Source organism: Durio zibethinus, chromosome 21 (assembly GCF_047325235.1).
Source record: "Durio zibethinus cultivar Kanyao isolate XHJ-2024 chromosome 21, ASM4732523v1, whole genome shotgun sequence".
Lineage (NCBI taxonomy): Eukaryota > Viridiplantae > Streptophyta > Magnoliopsida > Malvales > Malvaceae > Durio > Durio zibethinus.
In genome coordinates, this window is record NC_143182.1 from 5,839,800 (window position 1) to 5,857,926 (window position 18,127).

An 18,127-nucleotide genomic window follows, 5' to 3' on the forward strand; every position below is an offset into this window, starting at 1 on the left:
AAACATGCCAAATTAAAACACAATAAACAACACTAGTTGGCCCAAAAAAAAAAAAAAACACAACACTTGGTTATCTTTTTTTACAGTGCAAGTACAACCAATTTTATTGGCTTTTTTCCAGAAAGCAAAATAATTAATCTGCTCCAATATTTTACATTTAAATAGTAAATAAGCATCTAATAAATGAATCATGAGGAGGCATAAGCTTTTATTTAAGATTAATATGTAATTTAATTCATGGATTATATTATTTTTAACGGTTCCATACATGTAAAAATTTACAATTAAAAAGCTGAATTTTATTTTTATCAAAGTATTTTACATTATTGATTGAAACCATTAATTAAAATGCTAACGATAAATATTGACTAAAAAAAAACCCACATGTCATGATATTATTAATAGTTTTTTGATCACATCAACTTACCATTAATAATATATGTGCAAAATACTTAATGAAAACAAAATTCAAATATGTGATTTATTTTATATGTATCAAATTGTGAAAAATAATTTTGTTCAGGGACTAAATCTCACATGACCTCTTTTATTTATTTAATTAAGATTTTTTTGTAAGATTGTTTATTTGTTTTATTTTATTGAGATATGAGAATTTTGGAAAATAAGGATAAGGTTGATAATGATGGTGACCAGCTTATGACCCACAACATTAAACAGCTTTAGTCTAAATCGTTCTTTGTAGCGTATAAAAGAAGGTGGAAAAATTGAAAAAGACTGCCAAAAACTTATAAACCACATAGTTCACAATGATAAATTCATAAAAAAAAATTTAGCAAAGAAAGCATGTGGAAATTGGAAACCAACAAAGCAAGACAGCCTTCTCAATCAAACTGGCTTACATATACGACAAAAACGTAGAAATGGAAATGAAGATGCAGGAGTTATAGCTCAACTGGACAACAATACAATCCTAGTCGCCTTTTTCCTTCGTTAGCATAACATGATAGCAGCAGAATAGATTTCTACTTCCTTTTTCAGCTGCAATAAGTCCTCAAACTTCAAAAGCTACTCCTAACTATTCCTATTCCTTATCTGAATTAAATTAGGTTGGAATGCTCTACCACCAATTTTTCATTTAAATTTTTATTCATATTCAAAAGAATCGAAATGCCTTTGGCAACAAACCTAAACCTTGATACAGTCACAGGACCCAAACTAAAAGTGCTAACAGATTTACCACACTCCAAGCAAGCAGCCAACAGATTTATACCAATCATATCCAAATTTTAGTACTCGGCTTTGTCTACAATATACAGTCTTGTTTACAGAACAAACAAGAAGAATGATACAGCGGGATGCACCAAGTACCCACACATGAATGTTGACAATGTGGCATGACAAAGAAAAGATACACTTGGAAGGAAGTGAAAATGAAACATAACAGCACACGGCGTCAAGAAATGGGGGCAGGAAGCTTCAACATACTTTATAGATCGTTATCAGTGTATAAATGAAATTTAAATATCAATTAGGGTTGGATAAACCACTAGAAGCTAAAAATTAACAAAAACAGTACTCCAAATTTTAGTACCATTGCAGTTTAGTGGGGAGTAAAGCTTTTTCAACTTCATAGTAACAAAGAATTAGTAAAGCATTTTCTTTCAAGTCATCCTTAACCATGCAATTTCAACTTCATATAACTTGCAACATAAAAATCAACAGAATACATAGCATCCTAGCCTCATAACAAATCAAGATTTTATATTAGCATAAGCAATGCTGTAAATATGAGCATTTGCAGTAGTTACATACTTTACTACTTTCAATGATACTAGATGAACATTATCCTTAGGTGAGCTGGTTGATGCTTCTGAAATTGAGGAAATGCAATACAATGCAGAAATACATAACCCCTGAAGTTCCAATTCAACCTTTCTAAATAAACTAATAGTGTCATGTAGAATATTTTGTCAACGTAAATGGTGAAAGCAAAATATATAAAATGAACCCAGACACACAGCAAGATTTCTCTTCCAGGTATTCAGCCTTCTATTATTTTTCTAGGTATGATGTTTTAAAATATTTACCAGCAATATAGTCTACCCCCAAGAATTAGTTCTTTATATCAACTAGATATTTGCAGCAACCAGCAATATTACAAATTCAGTAAAACTTAAACCACACGATGCCCATTAAAAATACCATTTTAAAGCAGTTATGAACTAATAAAAATAAGCAAGCTTAAAATCAACGGGGATATAAAATGCAGGGAAAAGGCATCATGTCAGAAATAATTCTAGGAAAACTGAGTGAGGCTTGTAAAAGAGAGTCAGGAATTAGTTATACCCAAGCCCTACACCACAGTACTTAGAATTTTAATCCAAGTGATGTCACGATGATGATTCTCATAAATGACAGTAGATGGTGCCTTAATTGTTGGTGATGCTTCTTGATCCCAGTACAAAGAATTCTCAACATACAAGCAACAAGCGATACCTGAGATGTTGAGTCCCGGTTACCCTGCAACAGCAGGTATTCTCAGGCATAAGAATGCTCAATTGAAACAGGAGAGCATGAGATCCAGGTAACATAACTCCAACATCTTGAACCAAGCCACTGAAAGTAAAGATAGGCACACTGGATGTTAAGTTTTAAAATTAAAAAATTTTACACATTTCAACTACAAGTAAAACATGTAAAAACTAATTTCAGGGAAGGGGAAACACGTACTTACATGAAAATCTGCAGGGGACAGCCATGGAGAGATTATATGGCCAGATGGACAGAATGGAAATCACATGCAAAAACCTCAAAGATAATAGTGCCTCATCACACAAATGATTTTATAATACCTGAACGTCATAGGTCAGAATGCATCACTCCACAAGAAACACGGATAATCACTTCAGGTAGCTTGAATATCAACACACTCACTTCTACAGCCATTCTTTAATAGGATAATAGGAAGATGCTTTTCAAAAATATATTAGCAAAAATAAATTGCACCAAGGAACAGAAGGGAAGTGCTGAAGTACAATGCTCTAGTGAAAATACAGAGGATTTGAATAAACTTCCAGAATGTATCTTGATGAGGAAAAATTAAAATTGCAGAAAAACAAGTTATTGAACGTGGAAACAATATATTTAGGGAACATTGTATCATGGATGTCCCCACAAAATTATACCACGAACAGATATTCTCGAGGAAAAATCAATAAATTAATAATTAGTGTCTAAATGGAATACAATGATACACAGAATACAAATCGTGTAGGCATGGAATGCACCATGAATTACAATTTTATGGGATTTTGATCTCATGAAGCAATTACAAGAAGGATGGAGTGAAACATATAACCACAGGATATCCTCAATCCATCCAAAATGCTGATACTGCAGTCAGTCAATATATCGAAGTTCCATACGACCACATGTTACAGGCTTTTTCTGCTTCCTTCCATGACTCACCTCCCAATCAATAAGGTTTGTTTTGTTTGTTGTCTCTCTTAAGCTGAACCTTCAGTTTCTTACCACCTAATTGGTATCCATTCATCATGTTTATTGCATTTTGAGCAGCTGCTGGAGAGTCGTAACTAACAAATCCTACAAAGAGAGGTTCTTGAGAGAGAAAACTCCTTAACAATAATATCAGTTTGAGAGGTAAAAGATACCGTACTTACCAAAACATTTACTAAACCCTGTTGCCTTGTCAACAAAAACCTTTGCACTTAAGACCCTACCAAATCCTTGAAAAGCGTTAGCCAACTCTTGATCACCGAATTCTTGAGGTATGTGATAAATAAACAGATTTGCACCAGGTGGACCTAGGTCAAAGCATAGACTAATTAATAGCATGCCACCACCAAGAATCTACTTTTGGAAAGATAACAAAAACCAAGATGACCATAGATGGCAAACCTTCAATCTGACCTCCTGAATTTGTACCAACAGTGGAAGATGATGAAGAATTACTGCTTGTATTTGCTTGAGGCACGGAACCAGGTGAACCAATCAACGGACGGTGGCTCATGATTCCCCCAGGATATGCCATGGGGTATTGCAGACCTGGCACGGCTGGGTAAGGTGAGCCCACATAACTTGCAGGAGGCATAGCATAATTTCTAGGAGCAATATTGGGAGCTAGGTCAGGTGTTATTCCTTGCAATGCACTTCCTTGATTTACTGGAGGAATCATACTGTGGAATGCAGGCTGATTTTGCATTGGTGGCAAGCGGTACTGCATCAGTCCATAACTTCCTGGAGCCTAAATAAATAATGAGATTATCAGTCATATTTAGATATTAAATGCTCAGTCAAAACATCATGACAAAAAATTTAGACAATCCCCATATCTCAGTGAAAATAGGAGGAAACGGAATCACTGATGAGTCCCGAAATGTGTTTCAGAAATTTAAAAATAGCTCCTGTCAAAAAAGAACGAAAACCCACCTGATATCCATATGGAGGAACATAACCCATTGGCAACGCTCCAAACAATGAATGATGTTGTGAATCAGCATTTGGTATATTGGAAGCTTGAGATTGGGCTTTCTGGGCCCTTCGAGCTTGTCTTTCCTTTTCTGTATCTGCCCATTTGACAACGACAGGGACACTAGAACCCTAAACAGCAGAAAATAAAGACCACCCCACTTTTATTTGAGAATAACAAACTGTCTAACTCACTACCAGAGATGATAAGAAAAGATGCTACTTAAGGCAGTCGCCACTGCACTCTTAACTCATATTTGGAAGCCAAGAGGTAAAGATTCGATTAAAGACTAATTATCTGGTACAAAAACCCAGTCTAAAGAAGACAATAGCTTCTAAATTGTACATATGCATTTTGCAACCCACTAGGGTATAGAAGGAAATTTCAAATGTAAGCCCAAGTGTATCTTGATGAAGATAAAAGATTATGGGCTTCTAAAGAGAGCCCATTTGCTTGACAACTTGGATTCTAGATGCAACATGCAACTATTCACAACAATGAATTTCGTTTCGTTGCTTGCAATACATAATAGGAATATTAAGCCAGAAAAATCATCTTTTGATGCATGTGCAAAAATTTCCAGGTTAATATTGAAATCTTTAGTGATTTGAGCTCTTACAATCTAAGCTAACATCAAGCATTAAGGGGTGACTAAATTTTGATGTCATAATTCACTCCTATGAATGAACAATGACTATGTAAGATAGCTGATCAGCACATAACCTTTAAATGCATTGAAAAATTTAATATGCAAAAGATACCAAATAAAACGGGAATAGATACTCAGCACAATCTTCCAGGTAATTTGTTGATATTCAACGGCAGAAACATGTACAAAATACCAACCTCCATTTTATGCTTTCCGTTAATGGCCTCCAGGGCGTCAAGGGCTTGTTCTTTTGTCTCGTACTTCAAAAAGGCGCAGCCTGCCATAAAGAAACCAAAACAACTACAATTCAAATTTTGAAATCAGCTTAAGATTGAGGTTTTAATTGTTTATACAATTTAGCAGTTAATATGTTTCTTCTTTTAAAAAAAAAAAGGAAAAGAAAGAAAAGAAATCAAGATCAAAGAATATTTACCTTTACTTGTTTGTTGAGAACCTCTTAGAATCTGTAGGTCCTTTATGGTTCCATATTTAGAAAATAAAGCAGAAACTTCAGCTTCCGAGACATTCTTTGGCAACATGCCAACAAAGAGTTTGTGCTCTAGATCCATCGGGCAGTAAAAAGAAGATAATATTTCATAATTTATTCAAGGATTTGATAGAAAGAGCATCACCAAATAATGAAAGAGAATCAATTCTGCCAACCTCATAGGAAGCAGAATTATAAGCAATTAATTTACAGAAGTTATTTATACCTAATCTTTCCAATTCGCCATCTGCATACTTCACTTGCAATGGACTAGATGCCTGAATCGGGCAAAAGAACAGAAAGATGAGTTCTAATCAGGGAGGTAATAAGACTCTCACATAGTAAAAGTAATCTCTATGCACAAATATATGACAGCAGACATAGGTGATTGCAATAAAGTACTTTGCATTAAATTGTCCCAAGATTTTTCATTGAAAGTTTGAATGAAAAGGATCAAGTTATTGATTACTCTAAATCCTAGATCAGGGACATGCCATGTCTTATAAACAGGCATATCTTACACCACATATCAGAATGCACAAAGATCAATCATGAAAATAAAATGTAAATATGACTGCCACAATGTATGTCACCTGAGGCATAAATTTATCCAATCATACTAGTAACCATCTTAGGATACATTGATGTCAAAATCAAATTTATCCCAGTCAATCAAATTCAATCATGAAAATAAAACCTAAATAGACTGCCACAATGTACGTCACCTGAGGCATAAATTTTTCTGGTCATACTAGTAACCATTTTAGGATACATTGATGTCAAAATCAAATTTATCCTCATCGATCAAATTCTACTAACACTGCCTCCCAGAAGGGACACTGATTTTATTTGTCATTGGATTCCTAGATCTATGCTTATGCACAATTATGTGGTTCTTCTGCTCTTGTTTAAAATCTATCAGATATAACTTGTAGAAGAGATTACATATAGAGAATTTTCATTTCTGAACCGTGCTTATATACTTTTAATTAAAATATTACTACGGAATTGTGAATTATTTTCAGGCTTATTGGTTTGTCAAGCTACATGCAGAAATTCATCTCTTTTATTAACTGTGGGGAAAGAAAGTCCTTATATGCTTCCAATTCATACATCACAACAACACTACTTTGCTACAGCAACTCATTTGTATTATAAAAATAAAAAAATATTGCATGAACAATCAGGTGCTTCAACCATGGGGTGGTGTTTATTTAAAATGATTAATAATCAACAACTAAGGCATAAAATGGAACTCAGGGCAGTGAGCCTGACTAGGCAAAGCTCATATTGATATTAAGTGTTGAAAGGTTTGTTTGTTGACTTGATCATGCATTTTCTTAATTACATTAATACACATAAACGCTTCCCCTTATTCCCAAAAGCTGCAGCATCACCTCATTCTTTTCATTTCAAATCATATACTTTCACTCATTACGTTGACATTACTAACCAGATCAATTCATTTGATCAGCTAACTCCTTGTTTCCAATTACAATATAATTCTAATGATAAGCTATGCTTGTCTTCACTCCAAGATTGTAAGCAGGTCAATCAACTATGAAACGTATTGACTGACATAATGTGGTAACATGACAAATGGCTGGAGGTTAGTTAGCCTTAAGTGACACTATAAGTAGAACTCCAACACCAATTGTTTGCTTAATTATTTGAAATTCAGACAAATTCATGGTTGAAATCACTAAATCACCCTGTTTCTTGTTCGAATAATGTTCTACTATAAAATAATATCTAGTATAAAAAGCTCTAGCCTTAATCTTTTACATACTAGTAAAATTTCTCAGAATTTCATTTCATTAGAAAACAACCAGGTGTTTAAAAAAAATATATGCTTACAGCATGCTGGAATTTGATGTTGTGATCTTCTCGTTTTCCATTGTCTCTAAAACTCAAGATATCAATTTACTTGAAATGAGCTAGTATAAATAATTATCAAACTTACATACTCTATATTCTACAACTGCATTATCTGCATGTACCCTAATCAGCACAATGAAGCAGTAACGAACTAATACCGAGTTTGCTACAAAATGCCAAGTAGATACAAGTTTAAGGTAGTTTTAATAAATACTTAAGAAATAATTTCATATGATGCAAGCTTTCAGTATCAAAAACAGTATATGGCAAGATTCATGCCACGAACACAATGTCCAAGATGCAACAATTTTGACTGCCTCATAGTTTAATAGTGAAATAGAGTGGACAGATGTCGCCGTTAGGTGCTAAGTTTGCAGGCCAGCTGTCGAATAAGCTACAAATGCCAAGTTAATTACGATACGCTAAGATCACGACAACCAATTTGGATGAGTAACAGGTAGATTTTGACAACAATAACTGACAATGTGGCAATAAATCACTAAGAAGAAAGGCAAAACAGAGAAACAGAAATTCAAAATTTGAACTAACCCCAGGCAAAGTCTTCTTACTATGACAGGCATTGACCGCCTTATCGGCCTCTTGTCTGGATGGGCATATAACGAAGCAACACCCTTAATCAACATAAAAAACACGAGAAAAAACCTCAAAATTAGGGTTCCAAACACTATAAGCCTCGCCAAAGCACAGCAAATCTCACTCCAAACTAAACGAATCAAACAAATCACTTAAAAAAAAAACCGCTAAAAGAGAACGAGAAATGTGAGAGATTTGAAACTTTAAAAAAGAATAATAAATTTAAAACAAAAAGAAAGTTGAACCTCTAGAGGCGCGAGTAGCCCTGTCTTTGATGATGTTGACTTCGTCGACCAAAGCAAACTCTTTGAACATTGCGAGAAGTTGAGCTTCCGTCATGTGCTTCGGCACTTGACCAACGAAGAGCTTCACGCTCTCTTCGTTCGTCGCTTTCTTCTCCCTTTTTCCCTCCGCCATTAATGCCTGCTCTTCTTCCTCTATTTTCTCTGTTTTTTTTTTTTCTTTGATTTTCTCTCTCTAACCGAATTTTATTTATTTTATTTATTTTTTGGGAGTCGTCGGGGTGGGAAAAATGGGGGTTTCTGGATGGCAAAGTTGGATCTTCAATGGATTTATTGTAATTAAAATGGCTGCAAAGTGGGGCTATTTTGGGTTTATTTACGATACTACCCTTACAGCTGTGCATCCTCTAGGATTGGAGGTGGATGTACTTGTACATTTGTGAGCTGGAACGAGGATTTGTACTTTAAAGCGAGGCCAATGCTGAATGACGCATTTACCCTTGTGATTTCTTTGTCTTATTTGGCAATTTTTAGAATTACATTTCTTCTTTTTAGTGATTCCCGTCGGCCATCTTGGCTTGCATCGAAAAAGTTCATGATTTGTTAAAAAAGGACACTCCACTTGGAAAAGAGGGGGGGGAAAGATGAATTTGATAGGGTGGCTCGTGGATCAAGTGGGGTACGGTGAATTTCTCAGTTCTCGCTGACATTCAAGTCCAATCCACGTCTTAACTCCACTTTTTTTAACCTCCAAACCGGCAACCGCTGATAATAGGTTCAATTCACTTCTTCAACTCCACACTTCTTTTCACCCATAAAACACTCTAAACAACGATTTAACCTTGTATATGAGAAATAGACTTTCATGAGCATTCCATCGGTTGGTCACCAAACTCTAAACTTAAAACTCATCATTAGTGTGATTTAATAATGAATAATTGATCTGTGCATAAAGTTATGTGCTGTTGGCTTAAGCATATTAATATAAGGTAAGTAAAAACAAAATAGATTGCAAACATATAAGGTACAATTGTTTCAATGTGTTAAAGTTTTATACTTTTTAAGAGATTTGGACGAAGCAAATGTTTAAATGACGCTGAATATTTGATTCAACGATAAATACATTCATACATTTTTTTTTTCAAAAGCAAGTTTAATTCATACCAACAAATAATTTAATTAGCTAGTATTATAACAAACTAAGATGTTTGCATTATTCAAGTGACCAGGGCATACCTAAAACAAAATCAACGAGGTAATATTCATTCACTAACTCATATTATATAAGCACATAACATAAATATTTTTTACATTATATTACTAAAAATTTGCCTGAAATTCAATAATTGTATATAACAAAAAGTATATATTTAATAGAAATGATTACAATAAGAGACTGTCTCTTGCAATTGCATTTACAGTGTAATCATCTTTAAATTTATAAATTAAATTGAAAATCACTTGATTATTATTTTTATTATTTATATTTTACTATGTCAAATATATCTTTAGATATGTGGAGTAAAATAATATATTTGAATAAAAAATAAATAAAAAATAATGTTTATATACAATAAAATGTATGATTTAACATTTATATAGAATATTTATATTTAAATATATATATATATATCTCACATTTAAATTTTAAGCATTGATTCTTATTAACATATAATTATATTTATACCCAAATATAAAAACTTTTTAACACTTTGTTTGAAACCTAAATACTAATATTATTATTGTAAAAATGAATGAAATTTTTATTTGTCGACCCTTCTATTTAAGTTTTTATTAAATTTTAATGGGATCAATATAAAAAATTTACAAAATAATTTAGCATTTCCTGTATATATAAATGTAGAATTTTTTTTAAAGGATTAATATCATGAATAATTTATAAATTATAATAAAATGTTTAATGTGATATTTTATTTTAAAATTTTTTAATATGTTATTTGAACTGTCAATTTGCTAATTAAAGTGATTTTCAACCTTAATATAATTAATTTTAAATGATAAATATAATTGACAAATACCTTCTTAAATATCATATTAAGTAATAATTTATAATTTATGTATCACATTATATAATTTTTAAATTTAAGTAACATAATAAATATGTCACTATAATTTAAGAATTATTTATGAATTATTTATGACATTAACCCTTTTTAAACATCAGTAAAGTCAATTGACCTGTATTCACTATGTGGCTACGGCTGCCACCGCAAGTGACTGACGAAATTAAATACCATGCGACTCAATAGGACATTTAATTTTAAAACTCTAGTTTAAAAGTTTCATATTTGAATCAAACAAGGTGAAAATTATACAATAAATTTTCCTTATATAGTATAAATATGTAAAAATAGTATATAAGACGTGCTACAATCGACTAGTTTTTATGTCAAGTTAAGATGATAAAGATTAAATATTTTACTTATAAAATTTAAATTCGATTTTTCACTTTCAATATTTCTTCCGAATGGATGATTTATATATCCAATTTAAGTCCTCACCGTGATATGCGCTAGTCTTGAAATTTGATAGCTTCCCATTAATTAATTTTTTTTGTATATAAAAAGTCAACTGATTTATATAGGATTTGGAAATTGATTATATATTGTCACTTCGTACTCACTTTACTTTCATATAATATTTTTAAAATGATTATAATAATTTAATTATCGAAATAATTTTATTATTAATTTATTTTTATCACTTATGATTTGAAATCACTTTATTTGATTAACAATCATTAAATTTTAAAAATTAAAATCACTATATTTAGTATTATTAAAAAAAAAATTATTTTATTTGAAAGTATCAAAATAACAATTTATATTGTAATAATTATATGAGTTAATGATTTTAATATTATTTAAAGATAATAATTTGTAAAATATTAGTAATATTTTATTTACTTCATAATAAAATAGAATTAAATTATTAAATTAATAAATATATTTATTGATAGGTAAATTAATTTTTATAATATAAATTATATACAAAATATTTTAATTAGAAAATAAAACTAATATATTAAAACCATAACAAAAGAAAAACAAAAAAAATATATATATTATATATAAACATTGAAAAAGTTAAAAAACACATAAATTATTTTAACTTGTTACGTACAATAAATATTAATTTAAAATTTTATAATATAAAATAATTATAAATTTGAGAGTAAGTAAGTTTTAATTAACATATTAAATGGTAATATTAACTATTATTTATTTTGATGATAAAAATTTTTCATCTTTTTCGATGAATATTATTAGATTATCCTCAAATTAAAGATAATGGTTTGCTAATTTTTGATAATCGAAATTTATCATTATATAAAATCATCAAACACTTATAAAACATAATAATTTAATTATCATAAATATAGATTTTATATTATAATCATTTTTGAAATAATCACTACGTATCAAAAACCATTTCAAAGTCATTTTTTACTTTGTAAATCATACAAGTAATCTATCTTAACGTGCAACAATAAAAATTTCATTGTAATATTTATAGTTTTTTTTCCAAGTCTAATTAAACTCAATATACAAGAATAGAAAGGAATGAAAGTATGTGAAATTTCTTCGAGCAAGAAAATTAATATCGGTGCGCTCCGCCAAATGAGAGAGACAACTCAAGCCCATTGCCATACAAATCATATATATATATATTTTCCCTCCCTTCCATTTAAATGTCTGTCCTTGAAAAGCCATGTCCGTTTGGTCTCCACCAGATTATTTGTAATATAAATATTTTTGTTATGTTTTTAATAAATTTAGTTTTAATTTTGTAATTAATTATTTTTATATAATTTATATTATAAAAATCGATTTAGCTATCAATAAACATAATATTTATTTAATAATTTAAAAAGTTTTATTATAAAATAAATAAAATATTACTGATATTTTATAAATTATTATCTATAAATAATTCTAACATAATTTACAATATGTAAGATTATTTTAATATTTTTAAATAAAAAATTTAATTTTTAATAACATTAAACACAATAATTTTCAAAATTTAAAAATGAATGATCGTTAATTATAAAAAATTTTCAAATCACAAATAATAAAATAATTTAAAAAATTACATTATCTAATAATATTAAAAATGATATCAAAATCTAGATAACAAAATAAAATAATATAATATGCCAAAGAAAGCTGCAAAAATGTTTGGTTCCTAGTACTTTATACAAAAAAAGAAATGCATCAGCTTTTCAAAATTTTCCTTTTTAGATCAATCCTTTGGAGACTCTGACTTTGAGTGTCTGTTTTATTAATACAACCCGGATTTCATAGTAAAAATAGAAGGAAGAACTAAATAAGAGGGAAATTGGAAAGGGGTTGACCAAACCAAATGGGGGGGGGGGGTGTGTGTGTGTGTCAGGGTAATTTTCAGCAGAAAAGGTGTACGGATACCGTTATAAGTTTTGTGGAGAGGATCTAGAACAGAAGGGTAAGAAAGTAAAAGCAAGGGGAGGGGTACAACGGTAGTTTAACGTGAAAACCGAGGTGCAAAAGATAAGAACGCCAGACTGTCCCGCCAACGCTAACCCCCTCCCTCTCGCTTCCAAAGGTTACAAAAGACTGCTCTTCTGCTTTCCGATTGCAACTTACTTCCTCGACGGGATAATATTTTTACCACTAGTAAAACTGTAAAAAAGGTCAAACGGTGAAAAATTCCAAGACGGTTTTTTGATACTTTGTTTGTGCTAGTAGATTTAGACGCCAAAAAGCGAAAGGTCCAAAATCATTGGTGAAGTAATGAGTAATGATTTTTGTCATTTCATAATCAACCCACGGTCATCTTTGAGTGCTGCACCTCTAACTAGGCTGCAAATATACCTTGAAATTCAATCCTTAGGGTCATTACTCAGTCTGATATTTGGAAAAAGTTAGGTAGAAATATAAAATTAAAAAATTTAATTTAAACAAAAAATAAGATCCATTTAAAAGAATATGTTGAATTTTAACTTTAAGATTTTAGAACTTATTAGAATTTTGCCCTTTGTAGGTTTAATTTGATATCATAAATATTTTCATATTCTATTTTTATTTTTTGAACATTTAAAAAAATATTTGTTTCACCTCAATTTAATTCATTTAAAATTTTATTTTCAGGAAATTATCTTCATATAAATCGAATCTTAGTTTAAAAAATATTTTTGTTTAATAATTGAATTTCTCTCGATGAATTTAATAGGTTAAATCTACAGTCAAAATGATGGTGTAAATATAGTAGTAATTCATTTATTTGCGAGGACTTTGTGTTAAAAAAAAAAAAAATTGAAAACCATGTAGTAGACTCCGTCCTCGCTCACTATGTTGGACTAGTTCCCAGTCAAAATGCCAAAAGTAGACTGATGTGACTTTGAAGTTCTATTTCATGGTCGAAATCGAGTTCGACTTAATTTTAGCCAATGCCGCTACTGGATTGCCTTCTTAGGGGAATTAATTTCCACCAATAGCTGCTACGGGATTGTCATAGCATTGGTTGGAAATTAAGGGCGTCAATTTTATTAAAAATCAGTTTAATTTTTTATTTTAACGAGGATAAAAATGTATATTATATTTTGAGAATGAAAATGAGATAAAAATAAATATGATTTTAAAATTTTTTATCAAATATAAAAAAAATGAATAATATAATACGTATTTATATTTTTTATATATTTAATAAATTAATTTTTTATTTAATAATATAAAATTTATTTTATATAAATTAAAATTAATATATTTTTAATTAAAAAAATATATTTATAAAAAGTTACATAAATGTTTAAGATAAAAATAAAAAATAAAATTTATATTTTTTTTAAATTAGGATACTGACTTATTAAATACCTATAAAAATGAAAATAAAAATAAATTTAAAATATCAATTAAATATAAAAAATATAAAAAATAAAAATGAGATAAAAAATGTTCTACCTCCCTCATATTCTATCATTTATATTCCTACAGAAAAATATGGGCAATTTTTAAAACAACTTTAAAAAGTTAGAGCAGAAGACGTCCTAACTCATCCCAATTGTTCACAACTACAATACTAAATTAATAATAATAAAAAAAATGAAACCTACCATATTTGTAAATTTTAGAGGAGAAAACAACCAATGGTAAACCAATTTATTGGGTTAATTAATTATTAATATGTTTGAAAATTTGAAAAGGAGAAAGAAAAGATGGTTTGCTGATGAAGCAGTGGGCCTAGCCTGGGCATGGTAGCATTAAGGATTTTGCAAGTGGCAGCAGCAAATTGAGAAATAATCATAGGGTGGATGTGAAAAGTGAGGAACTAGTTTGACAAACAAGAAATATAGATGGTATGATAAAGAAAATCTGTGACATTAAGATTGGAAGCAATCATAATATTTCATAAGGTTGGTGGAGGAGACCGAAGTACATCATTTATAATTAATTAATTATAATTTGAAATTATGTAAGGTTTATTAAAATTTTATATGAAATTTGTATTTATAAATGATAAATTTTAATATAAATTTTTATTATAATTAAATAATTATATATAAAATGCACCGAAAAGAGGAACCTCAAGGAAAAGAAACTATTTCTCAAAGTCAAATGAGTTAGTTGTACCTAATAAACTTTTTTATACAAGGGAGAACCAGTCAAAGTATGCCCCAACAAATCTGGTTTCTTGCTTGTACCTTACAGGACCTGCCAGCGGAGTTCAGCCCTGCAATTCACTTTGAAATGATGACAAAATCATAAATTATTATGAATTCTTCCTTGTAAAAGACCTTAACTGTTGAGAAACCAAAAAGACAAGTCTAAAAACATCAACATGGGAAAAATGCAGACAAGATCAACAATCTTTCATCAATTACAACAACTACAAGTAAACCCTTTTATTAGAAAATATAAAAAATAGTGCAACATGTTAGATAATAGTTGACAAGAACACCAAATTTGGCTTCATGATTATACTACAGCCAAACCCCACAACAAAAATTATGGGAAAATAAAGAGTAAACTACTCCATCAAATATATGGACCATCTTATGAATGATAAAGTATGGCCAATTTTAATGGGTATACAACTAAAATTTTTGTTCCCTACATAATTGAGTGGTGACCTGAATCACCAAAAGAATGAATACAAAATTTATTTAATATAATTGTTTCCTTCAAACTGGGCCTTGCTGGCAATGAGGGCAGCTGTGTGGCATTTCCATATCTCTGTAGACAGCTAATGTTGTAACAACAAATGAACTATCCCACCACTAGATTGCATTCAATCCCACAAGCTTGCAAATTGACGAAGCCCCTGATGAAAATTTAAAAACCAACATCCAGAAATCGGTATGTTACACCAATGGGCGAAAAAGATGAAGTAACAATCTTTACAGTTTTTCTGAGCTCACCAGTCCATTAATTTTCTTTTTGCATCCCCTCAAATAAAATCCTAGCAATAAGAACCTTTGAGTTAAAATTGGAAATCAGAATATGAGATTAAAACTTAACAATAAATGCCTTGCAACTAACCCTACAGCTTCAGGCCAATACTATCTGGAATTCTGGATGCTACATGTGTGTCCATTGTCCGCATTTAAAATTAATGCATCAAAAAGGAAAAAAAAAGTAAGAAAGAATGAAAACTTATGTACAATCTTGCCCTTTATAAAGTCCTCTGAGACCTTCTGTACGCAGAACCTGAAACCAAATACATTGGAAAATACATCAGTCTAGTTATGTATTCAGAGTTGAAAGGTCCCGCACATGTTATAAGTTTTAAATAAAACAAAGATGTAAGACATAGCATGACTGGGAAATAAATTATGTCAAACCTCTAGTGGCCAAATCAATCAATATATAAAATGAGGTTAAAGTTATAATCTCTAACCTCCATCACCTCCCAAAAAGTAAGGACCCAAGAAATCGAGATGCTGATTCTTAGCAATTCTCTTTTATGTTTGATAGAAGCTCTCAGCAATGCCACTCCGTCCAACCTCAGTTCTTATGGTTGAAACAAAGTAAAAGACACTTAAATGCACAAAAAGAAAAAAAAATTGATGTGACAAAAGGAGCAACTTATAGCAACAATGAAGAAGGGAGTACATAAAAATGAAACAATTCTTTACCTGATATGCCCAATGAAGTCCATTTTTATAGCTGCCAACACTTACTCGTTGTAACATAGGATGGGGTTTAACCGTGTCAATGGGTGCTGTAATCAGAGTGCTCACTGCTCGCCAAGCCAGCAATTGTACTTGAGCTTCAAGAGTGTCAAAAGAAAGGCAATATCTGCATTGATAGAATTTTAGAAAACTTTAGAAGTGGAAAAGAAAGGCAAAGTGAAAAGAAAATGAACGACAGACACACTAGCTAGATGATAAATCAAACACTAAATAAATCATCCAAAAATTTTGGAAATTACTTCGTGGATATTCAAACTGAAAACATCCTACTAAGAAAATGACCTACTTGGATTCATCATATGTTGCAAGCTGTGACGCAGTCAAGGCAGCTCTAGCTGTAGCAGGGTCAGCACCCTTCTAAAGAGCACCTATTCCCTCTTTGAAAACAATTCTGTGCATTTCTGAAATTAGCCCGCTTTGTCTCAAATCTGAGTTCATCTGTAGCTGCACCAGATGGCAGAAAAGTATTTCTTAGATCCACAATGAGCTTAAAGGATTAGAATAAGTAATGCAGTAACATTCCCTTCAGAACTTCCACAGGTTGCTCAGGGCAGTTGAAATGGCGCCAGCAACTGCTCCTGATGCAATCTTATCTAAAATGTTGCAGGAACCAAAGGCCCAATCACAGGCATATTTTGATGGTTCATGCAAGCCTAAGCGAAGACCTCCATATGGAAGAGATCAGGTCAATGCAGGCGTCAATCCTAAATATAGAGACTTTGGTGCTTCATTTTCCACTACTTGAACAAATAATGGTCCCTGTTTACACCTGTATATATATTGAAATTAGATAATCATCATCAGGAAAGTAAACTGAAAGTGTTGGTCAAATACCATTCCAATCAAAGGACCCCTCTGAAAAAAAAAGCTGCATTTGCAGCCGAACTTTAAGCGCACCTACTCTACGCGCACAGATAAATGAATTAGCTATAGATTCAATCAACAATGCCAAGATCCAACTTCAAAAAGTGTCTTTCCATATGTTTTTTTTGGGTATATTCTTGTGAGTTTGTATTTTAATTTGAAGCAATTCAAAATTAATTCCTCTTAAAAGTATGACATTTTTCAAGGCCAATTAGGTCATCTGTACTTCATGTTTGAAACATGTACTTAAAAAAAACCCTTCACTTCAAGTTCTGTCTTCTTGTTCATCGATCATCCCCAACAAGTATAAAAAAAGACAATTTTTTTTTTACAGTCGTTAAAATGAAAAAAAAATTCTAACAGACTGCACTATCCTCAATCCCGCAAATAGCATTCAAAAAATGGTTGAATCAAGTTAAAAAAAAAAGGAAAAAACGGTGGGGAAAAAGGTAAAAAAGTGAACCTAGAGGATGTGAACGGCCGGTGGCAACCTCAACAAAGATTCCACTCTTACCGAAGTGATAAAGGGCACCTGACGGCGATGTTGCCCAACTCTGCCTCTTGTTAACTTTAACGGTCCTTGCTACGGAAAATCAAATGTTTAAAACTCAACCGAAAACGAATGAACTTTCTGGTACTTCTCATTGGCATTTTCCTTAACTTTCTTTCTGTTTTCCTGGTAACCAAACAGAAGAGAAGAAGAATTAAGGGGACGCGAAACTGACCTGAAAGCGAGGATTTTGGAGAAGCCGAATTGCCATCCATCTTTTGT

At 31.1% G+C, this 18,127-nt stretch overlaps 1 protein-coding gene and 1 pseudogene across 4 annotated transcripts; both read right to left on the reverse strand.

Annotated features, from left to right (window-relative positions):
- Window positions 1-3,158: 3,158 nt before the first annotated feature.
- Window positions 3,159-8,680, reverse strand: LOC111305145 (RNA-binding protein BRN1-like). Of its 4 annotated transcripts, XM_022902384.2 has the most exons (10): window positions 8,304-8,443; window positions 8,014-8,096; window positions 7,444-7,489; window positions 5,813-5,864; window positions 5,533-5,658; window positions 5,297-5,376; window positions 4,411-4,581; window positions 3,880-4,225; window positions 3,642-3,785; window positions 3,159-3,564 (listed from the first exon to the last, which is right to left on the reverse strand). In XM_022902384.2, exons 2-10 carry the CDS (start codon window positions 8,043-8,045, stop codon window positions 3,437-3,439), a joined length of 1,125 nt encoding a protein of 374 aa, XP_022758119.2. In that variant the 5' UTR covers window positions 8,046-8,096; window positions 8,304-8,443; the 3' UTR covers window positions 3,159-3,436. The 4 variants fall into 4 exon arrangements, with proteins under 4 accessions (XP_022758119.2, XP_022758118.2, XP_022758115.2 ...); XM_022902383.2 differs by lacking the exon at window positions 7,444-7,489 and having other exon boundaries at window positions 3,892-4,225; window positions 8,304-8,640; XM_022902380.2 differs by lacking the exon at window positions 7,444-7,489 and having other exon boundaries at window positions 8,304-8,621.
- Window positions 8,681-16,773: 8,093 nt separating this feature from the next.
- Window positions 16,774-18,120, reverse strand: LOC111306420 (uncharacterized; annotated as a pseudogene).
- Window positions 18,121-18,127: the final 7 nt, after the last annotated feature.